At 37.7% G+C, this 13,906-nt stretch overlaps 1 protein-coding gene across 5 annotated transcripts in view; it reads left to right on the top strand.

Moving 5' to 3' along the window:
• Positions 1–13,196, top strand: part of PPP3CA (protein phosphatase 3 catalytic subunit alpha) — a 190,196-nt gene extending 177,000 nt beyond the window's left edge. For 3 of the 5 annotated variants that reach the window (XM_065736957.1, XM_065736956.1, XM_065736955.1), the window contains 4 exons: positions 2,318–2,402; positions 5,625–5,722; positions 8,290–8,319; positions 11,413–13,196. In XM_065736957.1, coding sequence (XP_065593029.1) covers positions 2,318–2,402; positions 5,625–5,722; positions 8,290–8,319; positions 11,413–11,606 — 407 coding nt within the window. In that variant the 3' untranslated portion in view covers positions 11,607–13,196. The remainder of the gene's footprint in view (positions 1–2,317; positions 2,403–5,624; positions 5,723–8,289; positions 8,320–11,412) is intronic. The other 2 variants (XM_065736959.1, XM_065736958.1) reach the window with 1 other exon arrangement.
• Positions 13,197–13,906: the final 710 nt, after the last annotated feature.

Genomic DNA, 13,906 nt, shown 5'->3' with positions numbered 1-13,906 from the left:
ATGGTTTTAAACTAATACAAGGAAGATACAGGTTAGATGTTAGGAGGAAGTTTTTCACTCGGAGAGTTGTGATGCCCTGGAACAGGTTGCCCAGACAGGTTGTGGATGCCCCATCCCTGCTGGATTCAAGGCAAAGCTGGATGTGGCTCTGGGCAGCCTGGTCTAGTGGTTGGCGACCCTGCCTACAGCAGGGGTTTGAGGTCCTTTTTCAACCCGGGACATTCTATGATTCTATGATAATTAGAAAAGCTTGGAAACAATGTATTTGAGAGCTGCTCTGAGGAATGGAAAAGTAATATGTACGGTTACAAGACAGCTAGCCTGTGCTCACTGATACGTGGATGGACCAGCGTAAGTGCCTGTGCCTCCATTTGTACACAGGCTGGTCACGGATGCACAACTGCACAAAGCAGCTTTCCATGTGCATCTGTTAAGTTCCCATTTTATAAAACTTATTCTTTGCTGGTACAAGGTTAAGCTTGCTCTTGACTGTGATATTAAAAGCTGCAGTGAAATTCATCCAGTGTTTGTGAGTAGTTACCTGGGCTATTTGTTTTCTTGGTTACTTTGGCCTTCTTTTGAACTGCTTGAGGATTTGTGTGTTGTTATTTCAGCTTCTGAAAGTTTTGCAAAGGGGTGCTATTTGTTTTTAAATCCAAGCACTGAAAAAAAAAAAAAAAGTGTATTCTTTTCACTTCTTCTAAAATGCCAGACTGTAACCAGGCCACCTGGTAAATAGGATTGGATTAAGCAGTCCCTGTGCTTCCAGGAGATGACTATAGCTGTTGGTAGTTTAATTGTAGGGGAGAGATTTGCAGCAGGAGAGGTAAAGGGCCTGAGAATGGAACTGTGGGGCTGCTGTCAGAAAAGCTGTGTGGAGATAAACCACGACAATAAGAATTATCTCAGCGTTGGCCATAGGAAGTACCCAGCAAACCTGCTTAGCTCTACTGGACCTCTCCAGCACTTCCCAAATGGCTGGAGTCAGTGTTTCCTTCTTGTCCCTTCTGTCTGGGATCACTTTGTGCTTAAAACACACTGAAGGAAGGCCTGTGCAGCAAGTCTTTCTGCTGCTTTTCAAGCTGCATCCACCAAATGCCTTGTTTCCTTTTGGTTCATTCTATTTTAGCTTCTGTGATGGATTCCACAAAACAAAATTGAACACTGTCTTTGGAACTGAAGATAGAAATATTTTCCTCGAATTCTGACACAGTAAAGAAGCAAGCAGCACCTTTCTGTAGTCTTTCTCTAATCGAACTCTTGAACTTCAGAGTAGTCAGGCAGTATGCAAGCCATACAAGCCAAAGTTTACTTTCATTCAGAATGCTCTGGGGAGAAATCTTTATGATGTATGTGGTTACAGTTTTGAAAATCAAGTGAGCCTGTTTCACTTAGTACAACATGATCTTTTCTTGTAGAATTGCTAGCTCTGATAACTTACTAATACAACTATTTGTTTTCTTCATTCAGGTGATTTTCTTTTTTTCTTCTCTTTTATTTTTTCTTTTTTGCCGATGCATAGATATTATTCTTGTTTTTTATTATATCTAACTATTAATTACACATGCAAAACAAGATAAAAGGCAGTCACTGTTCCAGTGTACATTTTTTCTTAATTTGTGAGTTCATAAATTTCAAAGTAATATAAAGTAATATGAGCAGGCCACAGCAATGGTGCGAAGAAAGTTGTTTCTATGGAACTCTATTAACTGCTGCCAGCCAACATAATCTCTACAGTTTCTTGCTGGTTTCCAGAACTCAGCTTTTCTGATAGGGATGTGAAGACTCTATTAGGATCTCCTTGGCCTTAAATGTACTCCAGTCACTTTTTTTTTTTTCTTTTTTTAAGGCAACTGAGTGAAATATGATTTTTTTTCTTCACATAAAATGGCAAGTTTGTAAAATAGATTTTAACTCTATCGCTATTTTATTTATTTATTTATTTAAACTGTCTTTTTATAACTTAGACACTGTTCACGTTGAATATCTATTTTACATTTTGACTGCATTCCAAGTAACTTGTTTTCAGAAGAGTTTAGTCTTTTTTTAAATTTTTTGAAATGGAAAATGAGAATATGTTGATGAAAAATGTTCTGGTTTCCTATATAGCAAAAGAATCTCTGCTGTAAAGATACTAATAACTAGACTGTTGAAAAGAGTTCAGACTTCTGTAAGTAACAAAAAGTACTTTTGAGTGCAAGTAATGGCTTAGTTTGGCAAATTGTTGTGTTAATATGACATTTCTAGAGTATAGAATTCAGAATAGTAATGTATTATTTACAGTTCACTAAAAGTATTTTTAATGTATTTTTCATAGGAGCAACAGCTGCTGCTCGAAAGGAGGTTATAAGGAACAAGATAAGAGCAATAGGAAAAATGGCTAGAGTTTTCTCAGTGCTAAGGTAAGTAAGGAGGTTTTTGCTGTGGGGTTGTTTGTTGTTGTTTGTTTGTTCAGAGAACTTTTGATGATTACTTAGAGCACTCTACTGTTCATCAGTGAATTTGATATTTTAATATACCACCTGAGCTTTGCTGGAACCTTTTAAAAAGGTTTTTATTTATAAAATACTGCTGCTTCTCATGATACATTGAAAAATCTTCCTTGGTGTTTTTGCTGGAGTTAAAACCAATAACAAAGAAAAGACATCAGCAAAGAAAATTGCAGTTCCTTTTTGTTCTAAAGTCTTTTTCTCTCCAGATGTGCTAGTTATCTGTTAGACACTGTGAGGCAAAAGTTAATGAAGAGAGAGTATATTCCACATAATGCCTCATTAAAAGGGAAGGCAACTGTCCTGCTTTGTCACTCATAGTTCTTGCTACAAATGATTAAATATGAAAGCACTAGGGCAATTTAACTAAAAAAAAAAACAAAAAAACAGGAAATCAGTGCAAACAGCAGTAACTTGTTACCTTCGACTGCTCTCCCCCAAACACACAAACATGAGTAATTGCTAGCCAATGTTAGAATTTTCCATTTGATGTTTCTGAGAAGAATAGAAAACATGCTATACACTACTGAAGTCTAAATATAGAAAATACACTTCTTCCCTTGCAGCAGATGGATTTCATTTATTTATTGGTTTATTCAGGAACTTACAGAATCGTAGAGTCACAAAAGTTGGAAAAGTCCTCCAAGATCATCTAGTCCAGCCGTCCACCTACCAACAATATTTCCCCACTAAACCCTCAGTACAACATCAAAACATTTCTTGACACCTCCAGTGATGGTGATTCCACCACCTCCCTGGGCTGCCCCTTCCAGCACCTGACTGCTCTTTTGGAGAAGAAATTTTTCCTAATCTCCAACCTGAACCTCCCCTGGAGCAACCTGAGGCCATTTCCTCTATTCCTATCACCTTGGAGAAGTGGCTAACTCCCACCTCACCACACCACAGCCTCTCTTCAGGGAGTTGTAGAGAGAATAAAGTCACCCCTGAGCCTCCTTTTCTCAAAACTAAACAATCTCAGCTCTCTCAGCTGCTCATCATAAGGCCTGTGTTCCAGACCCAGCTTCATTGCCCTTCTCTGGACATTCTCCAGGGCCTCAATTTATTTATTTTTTTAATTTATTATATTTTTTTTTAGTGAGAAGCTCAAAACTTGTAAATTGCTCTTCTGTAGCCTGTCTATGGCTTTTACAATTGGTACAGAATCGAAGGATTTTTAAAAAAAACATTGGTGTGATAATATGATTGGTGTAAAAGGGGGAAATAGAAACAGTTACTTGCAGAATTCACTCTTGATTTCAGATGAAACTCACAAATTTCCTTGATTTGAGACTCTCCTGCAATGTGCAGTGGGCAGATATTCAGGACACAGCAGTTCACCCACGTGCTACAGATTGCAGCAGCATAGCTTCAAATTGCATGCTGAGATGGAGGACTTTATACCTGGCGCTTCCAAACTTATGTGTGAAGCAGTAGTGATGCACGAGCTGCTTCAGTGGTACCTATAAAAAAGATAAGTTGGCATAGTGCCTTTTCCCGAAACAAGAGGGGGGTCAGATGTTTCCACCTGCTCATCTGTATTAAATCTGGCAGAGAGCCTGGAGCTGACATTGCCACCACCTTCACAAAACACCACAGTTATTTTTGTCTGGTGATAGTTGAGCAAACAAAGTTTGAGGAACCTGGCTTTCTCCTATAGCCTTCAACTGCAGATTTTGGATCCATGGATCCATTATATTTTTCTGTGGAGCACCTTTTGAAATACAGAATGAATTTAACAGAAATCTGGACTTAAATATACAGAGAAGTCTGATATATTTGTGGGTTTTTTGTTTGTTTGTTTGTTTATAACTTGCCCATGATTCATATTACCTTTATATCATAGACTTTCAAAAGAAACTATGGGGCCAGAATCATTTCAAGGATGGGAGGTGGATAGAGCGTAATTCTGGTTTGTGCTATGGCATTTCACAGCTTATGGTTTTAGCTTTAGTGGATTAAAGAGAATCAAAAATAAAAGTGCTGTAACTAAACTTATCCTGTGGATGCAAAGCTTAAAGTGATACTGCAGTTTAATTCAAAAGAAAAAGAAGAAATGAACCAAATTATTTGGAATTATACCATTTCTTGTAGTGACAAAGCAAGAGCAAGCAAAAACTTTGGCAGTATTCTGTAGTGGCATTACAATGCTATACTAGATCTGGAATTACTGGGCTATTGCATTAGTTCTATTCGCCTGAGAAACCTGAAGGCAGTCACAATGTGGTTTTGACTTTTACACTAAGAAAAGCATGTGTGCAAAAAGAATGAACTAAAAATAGAACATCAAGAGTAAATGGCATAGGTAAACGAGTTATTTGAAATACATGAGTAATTCCAGGCATGTTGGGCTAAAGAAAACTCTGTCAACAATTCTAGTACATACAGTTTTGATAAACAAAACCATATTCTCAAAATCTGTCATTGTGTTTACTTCCTCCAGCTTAATGTCATTTTATTTTTCCAAGTAAAACACTTTAAAATATTCATCTCTTGAAGAATTGGGGTCAGTTTTACTGCTGAGAAAGTACATCATCAGCACTGCAGTGCTCACAGAGGGCTGCATGTAACATTGTTTCTGGATAAAGCTGTTGTATTTGTCTCGACATCTCTTGAGAACCATATGTATTTGGGGCCCTAGAAAACACATTTCAGTTTATTTCAGTAATATTTTCCTTGAATCCAGCGTCACTTTCAGCATACAAAACTAGAAGAAGAGTGCTCATGGTGAGCATTCATGTATCACTTTATGGGTGAAAGTGCTTATTAATTTTAATGAGCTTCTAGCTCCACATTTTGTTGCTTTTTTATTAAAGTGGATGATGTTCAATAATAAATAATGCATCTCATTCCTAGTGTAGACAAAAAGAAAACAATTTGAGTTGATTTTGGACCACACAATGTGAGACAGATTTAAATATGTCGTTGGCAATAACTGCTCCTTTGGTCTTCATCCTTTTGAGTTTGTGGTTTTAGCACTATCCAATGTAAGTATTTGTGTACACTGGTTCCTAGATGCAGGTTGTTCTGTTAACTGCAGTGACAGTGTTTGTACTGCTGACACAGAGGACAGAGGCCCAGTGTTGTGAGGGGAGAAAGAAACAATGACTTCCTTATTTTTATTTTATTTTTCTGCAGAGAAGAGAGTGAAAGTGTGCTGACACTGAAAGGGCTGACTCCCACAGGAATGCTGCCCAGTGGTGTACTTTCTGGAGGAAAACAAACACTGCAAAGCGGTAAGCATGCTTGCCTCTCTGTGTCATTATGTGTAAAAGAAATGATTGTTAAGTGGAGAACCCAATAAAAATAGTCAGTCTTTTCAGAAATAAATAAAAGACAGAGTGAAACAGGTGATTTGTTGTATTGGAGCATTTGGAGCAGTTCACGTAAGGCCATTTCTCTAGACTTGTTATGTACCACTGATTTTCTAAGAAAGAGGAGGGGAAAAAGTTCCTGAGAATCAACTGTTCAGAGTGGCAGATCAGCATCACATGTGAAGTGCACTGTTTCTACAGTTTATAGTGTCATCTTTTATTTTTCTCAAGAGCAGCTTTTGATACACTGAGTACAGAAGATTCAGCTTAGATAATGACACTCAAACTCTTATTTTATCTGATTTGTTCTTCCTCACAGTGAATCACCAATGAAAATAGTTCTAGAAGTAGATTTTATCTTCTAGCAATTCTAGCTGACAGCATGAGAGCAATTTCACATTCTGATTTAAGCCAAAGTGAAGGGAGGCTCTTAACAACACTGTTTGCCTTGTACATAAACAGTATTGTCAGCTCAGTTTTACACTGAGTGCTTTTTGTTATAGTTAATCCCTAAGTCTGTAATAGGACTGCCTTTGATGAAATATTCCTTTAGAAATTAAGTGCTGCAAAGTACTTCATTTACTACTTTAAGCTCTCCATTTTTTTTCTGTATTACTGTAGAGTGTATATATATATACCAGTCTCACACTTACTGAGATCCTGTTGGCAGTAGTTGTTAGAAATAGAAATATTTATAATTTTAACACAGTCTCAGCCTCTGATTTTCCTGTTTCCCTCCTGGAGCATCCTTTCTCTGTATTTTTCCTGTTTACTGTCTCTTTTCTCTTACCTGGAAGATACAGGTATTCCGTGGTATACCTTCTTTTCCCCTATTTTCCTTCCCTTTTTCTTTTTGACGATTTGTGTGTTACAGACATAGTAACGTTCTGCTTTGAAAATGCTGCAATATGATTCCACAGGATGCCTTTCTCAGCAGGGTTGAGCTCTTTATCTAGGCTTTTCTCTCTACAATTGTGTTATATTTGTCAGAAACCTTGGTCCAAGGAAACTGCTGTTTTTTGCCCTGGCTAAATGTTAGGAATTTAAATGAATTTGAGGAAAATTGCCTAGAAGTTTGGTTTAAAATGACTAAAAGGAAAATCTCCTCATACTGCAGTATTCCAGCACAGTAAAACATTACTATACATGTTCACCTGAACTAGTTACTACGTAGTACTCCATTCACCAAACAATCTGAAATGTACATAGTTTCTATTAAGCATACATTCCTATTATTGTATGTTTTAACAGAAAATATGACCACTATGTTCTGTGGAAGTAATACATTTTAGTCATCTTTTTTTTTTTTTTCCTAATGTGGCAGTGCTGGTTTGGATCTGGTTTTTCATTTTAATTTTTCTCATCATCGTTGTTGTGTTTCCTTTTCTTTTACATTTGTATTGATTCAGTTCCTAAATTTTTGTCTTTTCTCTCACTCTATTGCTTGAGAGGCACAGGCTTGCCTTGGTGCATGTGGATTAGCTCTTCTAATTTCCCCATGCACCAAGGTAATATTATACATCTTTTAGAATTGATCTCAATCCATATTTAATATCCTAACCACAAAAATAAATAAATGGGAATTTATAGAGATCAAAAAAAACCTTCTCCGTGTGGAGAAACAAGACAAAAAAGAGAGAAATCCCTAGAAACTTAGTTTATTGAACTGTTCTTTAAACCAGTGAAGATCTTGAAAATCTAAATTTCTTCTTAAATACATAGTATGATTGCTCTATTAGATCACATTTGCTGATTTGCTTCTGTTGTAAAACTGTGACTGTAGAAAAAAATTCAAAAAGCAGTGGTAACACAGAGTGTATTTATTTCCTTATAACAGTGCAGAAATCTACTTTTCTCTCTCCTAACAGGCTTTGCAGCTCTGGAAGCCCAACAGTTTTCAATCTGGTTTCAGTGACCATCGATTGAAAATACTAAAAGAATTTTGTTGTCAAACTCTTTCCCACGTTATGGGGAGGTTTCTTTTAGTCAGGAGAGAGAAAAAAAGCATTCTTAGAAGTTGCATATGTGATTCTTTTGCCCTGTACCAGCAGCTAAAACTTTTCAAACCATCTTCATAAGAGGTATGAATTTGTTATGATGGCTTTATGCCATTTCTCATTCTTTGTTGACACTGCAAATCAAACCATTCTTATTTGAAGCCATGAGACTTATACAATAAACTTTGCAGGTCAGGTGTGCAATATGGAAGACATTTTCATTTTGTAGGAATTTTTTTTTAGTTCAAAGAAAAGTATTCTAATATGCTTTTATGAACTTGTTGAATTTTTCTGCTTCAAACACTTCAGTTTAATTCGATCTGCAGATTATTGTTTTTATGTAGCATTTCTGTGTGTGTCTGTTTTGCCAAAATCCAGCACTTACAGTAACATTAGTGTTTTAGCTCCTTTGCTGTTCACTGACTTGTTCTTAGAGTTAAAATCCTCTGCTCATTTTTCTCATTCGTTTTGCTACCCCTTTCTTCTCTTCAGCTACTGTTGAGGCTATTGAGGCTGATGAAGGTAAATTGGCCAGTCCCCTTTCTGTTGGTGCTTCAACAGATAAGGGCTCTGCTGGGTGTATTCATTTTGCTGTAGCTTGTACAGACTGTGTGGGTGTTGGGCTAACAATTGTGGCTCGGTATTAACCAAAATGTAATTGCTTTAAAGGGGAAAATGTTTTTTTGTTGTTGTTGTCGTCGTCTTTTTTCTTTCTGAAAGTTAACGATCCTGTTGGAATTCCTGTGTGTTGTCCCAAGCACTGAGTAATGCCACAGTAGGAGATCAGGGGACTTGGATCTTGAGGGACATAACTCAGCAGCAGCTCGTAAATGCTCTGTGACACATAGCTCCAAAGCTGTGCGCTGAGGGCTGGGTCTTGTCTCTGCCTCTATTCATTCTCAGCAATCTCTGGTCAAGGAAAACACACAGCCTTTTAATATTTTTTCCTTTTGTTGTTTTTCCTTCAGTTGTTTTTTGTTTTTCTTTTTTCTTTTAGTTCACTAGTAAAACATATATATATATATATTGGTCTTTTGTTACAGTTCACGTTTCTGTTTCTCTTTAAAACAACACGAGGCATCTGTCTGCAAGACGTCTGTTTCCTCTGGTAGTGGCAGTTTACGCACTGGATATTTACATTAGAGCAACCATTAATGCTAGCACTCTTAGCTACAAAGTGTCTGGCTGCCTCAGAAGATAGCTGAGCTTTTAGCACCAAAAACGATGGTGCTTTATTGACAGGCCTCTAATTTAACCCATAAGCAATTTTTAACTACACAGTTAAGACCAAAGTAATTGCATATTGCGATGCAGATCTACAATATTCATTCAGCATTGTAAAGTTTTGGAAGAAGAATTTTCATAATTCCCCTTTAAAACAAAATTCTTCAGTTGTATTTTGTTCTTGCCCCTCTCAAATTTTCTGTGGGTATTTTTTTTAGATAAATACAAAATCTGATGATTGCTGTCTGTTGGTGAGATGTGCCCTTTTGGCCAGTTGAATTTTTGATTTTTTGTAAAGCAGTGAATGAAATTATAGAACAAATAAGTAAGAGAAAATACAACTGCTTTCTAAATAGCAGTGAGTAAGCTGCTATTTATGTTGGAATTATCTATTCCTATTGGCAATCTCTAATCTGCAGTGTGCATTCTCGTTGACAGTTTGGCTGTTTTCTGTGATTTTCTGTGACTTTGTGTTGTGTTTAGTATACTCTCAATGTAAACTGCTAATACTCGTTGTCTGACCAGCAACTGCAGCAGAGCACCTTCTTCAGTATAACGTATGATAATGTGTCTGCTTGAAGTGCAATTGATTGAACTTGATCCCATTCCAGGATGATGCACTCTTCAAGTTAATTCTTGATTTGCTGTCCTCATTAGTTAGACGCAGTAACCACAGTTGTAATGGTTAAGTCTACGCAGACGAAGCTAATGATGGAGAAAATGTTTTGTCCTTTTCTAATTGTCCCTCTGCAGTTTGATTCAGGGCCTGATGACACCAGGTGCTCCATAGCTGTAATTCCAACTGAGCTGTGCTACGTGCCGGCTCCAGAACACAGCACGTGTTTCGGCTTCAACACGGCCATCCATTAAACTGTTGCTTTAAGGGATTGGCCTGGGTGCTTGTTAGACATCTTCATTTTTGTGGTGGAAGATAAAATACTGGAAACAAACTCACTGTAGGGCCTGTTCTGTTTTCACTGCTCCATCCCTGCTCACTTGACTAATCGCCATTATGTTGTTGTTGTTTTTCTAAGACGAAGGATGATACATGTTAAAAAAAACATGCACTTCAAAGTTCCAAATCTAACCTTTGTGAAACTGGTTAAGGAAGTAAATCCTGAGGCAAACAGGATGTATCCATTTTCACAGGAATGGTTGGCAAAAATACCAGCATGAAAACGCTTTTCTCGCTCCCACTAAATGCAAGGAGTGGTAGATTGGTACCAGGGATGTTTGGGGTTCTGGGTTTTGGTTTTGTTTGTTTGGTGTTTTCTTTTTTTTAGCAGAAGTTCAAGCTTCTCCAGAACTGGGACTACACTTTCAAGGAGGGATACTTTGGGATAGAGAGGGGAGAAGATAAAGGGTGGGAAGGAACATTGAATTTGATCTTTGAAACTCCCCTGCCATTTTTCTCCCCAGGGAGTTTGCAGTTTCCTGGTACTAACACACCATTTCTGCTATATGGCATGTTAAGATAGAGGCATAACAAAAGTGCAAGCAGCATTCTGGAAGTACAGCACACTGATTTGGTGTAGATCAGAGAAAGACACACAGAAGGCTTTTATAAATTGTCTGTGGGGCTGTGACCTGCTGTTTGCCTACAGTGCTTTGTTCTCTTTTGCTTTAAAGCTAAATATCTTAAATTCTTCAATCACAGTCTAAATAATAAATCACAATCTGTGAATACATTCCTAAGCCTGCATCTGCTTTCTAAGGTCGATGCTGGCCTCATCAATGCTGCTGCTGAAAGGCATTTCAAAAGTCCTCAGGTCCAGTTGGAACTTTGGTCCTCTGTGATTGTATTTTCAAAGTTCAATTGTATCAATATGCCAAAATGATGACATCCCTAGTCTGTGTTGCCCAGTATTGCTGCTGTATGACTCAAGCTGCTTTCCACAGGTCCAGGGAGGCTGTAGAGGGCAACTGCCCAAGTGACCAGCAAGCAGCTTGTAGGTCAGCCCCTTACAGGGTCAGCCTAAACCCCATAGCCTTAACGTGCATCACATGTTGAAAGTCAAATGGGAGTTTTGCCTAATAAAAGGGTATTATGATGGGACACAATGTCTTCCAGGCTGTAAGCCGTGACAACAAATGCCAACTCACTGGGCCACCACTGGGAGTGGTTCCATATTACCAACTGTAGTTTCAGTTCAGCCTCAGAGTGTGACCTCAATGACCAACAAAGTAGTGGAAGTTGTTCTTGTTGAGAAACAGAGATGGTTTGCCAGAGGTGGTGGTGGTTCACCCCCAGCTCTTTGTGTACACGGTAAGGAGTCAGTCATGTTGTCAGATCTTCTCGTTGCCTTCTTGGCAAAGAAGGGCATTCGTTGGGGGAAAACCTGCCAAGAGTTCTGCGTTGCTAATTTTACTTTTTAATAATCCTTTATTTAGCTATCAAAGGATTTTCACCCCAGCATAAGATCACTAGCTTCGAAGAGGCCAAAGGCTTAGATCGAATTAATGAGCGAATGCCTCCGCGCAGAGATGTGCCATCTGATGCCAACCTTAACTCCATCAACAAGGCAATCTCCACAGAGACTAATGGCACTGACAGCAACGGCAGTAATAGCAGCAATATTCAGTGACCGCTGCCCGGGCGGGGGGTGAGCTGCAGGGCGCGATGGGGTTGCTGCGCGTCAGCAGTTGGATGTTCTTGCCTCTGATAATAGCTTACTCGCTCTGGGGGCCAGGTGTTGGATTCGGTTTACAAAATCATCTCTGAAGAGATCGTAAACTTTAATTTGGTGGGAGGGGGGTGGGGGATAGACACCTCCTTTGGACATGCCTTTAAAATGCTTGTAGAAAAATGAAAGCTAATGCTGGTATATATTGCAAAGTTAGGGGAATGAACATGTTTTCCTACTGCACTGGGAACTTCTAGATATGTTACTGAAAGGCCTTTTGTTATGTTACTGGACATGAAAACTTTGTTTAATTTCTTACTAACTATTGTACGTTTACAGTTGCAGCACTAAACATGGACAACATCAAAACATTTTTAACAAAATGTACAAACTAAATAAGGACTATTTATTGATAATGTTTTGCTACTCTTGTCAGACAATGGCTATGAAATAAATTAGGCAGTCTTTAAAAATATAGAAAAAAAAAGAAAAAAAATGTTGGAAATTTGTTTAAAATGCCAAAAAAAAAAAAAAAGAGAGAGAGAGAGAGAGAGAGAGAGAGAGAGAAAGAGAGAGTGAGAGAGAGAGAGAGACGGTTTAATTTTGTACAGATTATGCTTACCTCAGGTTTCTTTAGTGTGCTTCAATGCCCTTCTTTAAATATAACACTTATCTTACTAATTTGGCAGCAATTATCCTTTTCTTTGTTTAAAAAAACTGGAATTATGATAACATTTATCTTTTTTGCTGTTTATAATTAGGAGGGTTTGGTTTTGGGGGTTTTCTGGGATTTGTTTTGGATTTTTTCTTTGGTAAATCAAGTCTTGGTTGTGGCTTGCTGAATTTAAATATTTATGAGTGGTGCATTTTTAAGTATAGTGAACAAGACACCATATTAAGTGCAGTGAAAAGCATCTATATTCTGTAAAAATCTGCCTATGCATGTTTTTTAAGAAAAAAAAATGGCTGTATAGGCCTGTATGAGACTGTAATGCGCTTAGTGGTCTGACTTATACTGGAAATGTATGTATACTGGCGTACTTTATATTCTCTAAAAAAAATGCTTAATGCCTTTGAAATTTTGTAATCGAAAAAAAGCTTTGAAAAATCTAAGGGGAGAGTATTCTTAAAGTTTTTAACATGAGCTTGTCAGTGCACATATAGATGGGTAGCATGTTTAGCAAACCTTGTGAAATTTAAATAAGTTTGTAGTTACATGTGAAATTCTAAATGCATGATAACTGTTAATGTCATAATGGTTTAGTCATTTTGTTATGTTCTGTCATGTGCCACAAAATGTGTAATTTTTTCACTTTTTTCCCTTTGTATATCAGTTACGGGTTTCGACTGGTTCATTCTAAAAAAGAAAAACTCAACAAAACGGTCCATTGATATTTTTTAACAATTGTATAAGTGCCCAAGTAATTCACTACAGCCTACAGCCTTGCCTTTGTAATTTGACTTCGAAATGTTGGCAATCAAAAGCATGCACTTGTAACAATGAAAGAAGCATTTTATATTACTACTCAATAAAAATGTGCATGAACTTCAGTGCTCTTCCCTTTCTTGCTAATTAAATCACAGAAGCACGCGCGCGCACGTTTGTTACTCTCCTTCTCTTCGACAAGAGAAGGCTGTCTGTATAAAGGAAGAAGGACACATTGCACGAGTCAAGGTCAGTTCCTTACTTTTAAAAAAAAGGGCATTTGTTGCCTAGCTGTTCTCTGCTTCTCTGCATAGTGCCTGTTTGTTTGTTTGTTTGTTTTCTCCCACAGATCCCACCTAAGAAGTTGTTTTTTCTGTAAAATGAGTACAATGTATCCCACTAGTGGAGTGCACAACATGTGCTCTCTGTGCACCTTCCTCTCTCATCTAGAGTGTCCTATACTTAAAATTTGTTTTTTTATTCCCCCTACAGTTGTTGCAGACTTGTTTAGTTAGAAGATTTAAAACTAGAAATCTAAACTTACAGGGGAAGCATAGAATTGACAGCAGAGAGACTCACCTTAAGCTTTCATGGCAAAGAGAAAACTCTAGGGCAAATGGAGTTTCCCCTTCTTTCATTGTGACTTGTGAATTATGAAGATGTAACTAAGGTATGCTGCTAGCATCCTGCCCTCTTTGGAAACAAGGAAATAGCATGTTCTTAGCCAGCTTCTCTCCTGTATCTGAAAAGATGAATTAGTATCATTTTCAATTTTCCTTTAGGAAAAGAAAAAAAAAATCAATGCTTTTCAGTACTGGATTTCAAACGTTCTCTC

The sequence above is a fragment of the Cyrtonyx montezumae genome, unplaced genomic scaffold (genome assembly GCF_038088225.1).
Source record: "Cyrtonyx montezumae isolate F1298 unplaced genomic scaffold, pur_monq_1.0 scaffold_2, whole genome shotgun sequence".
NCBI classification, from domain to species: Eukaryota; Metazoa; Chordata; class Aves; order Galliformes; family Odontophoridae; genus Cyrtonyx; species Cyrtonyx montezumae.
The sequence above is the reverse complement of the archived record's forward strand: the minus strand, read 5'-3'. Positions and strand labels throughout refer to the sequence as shown.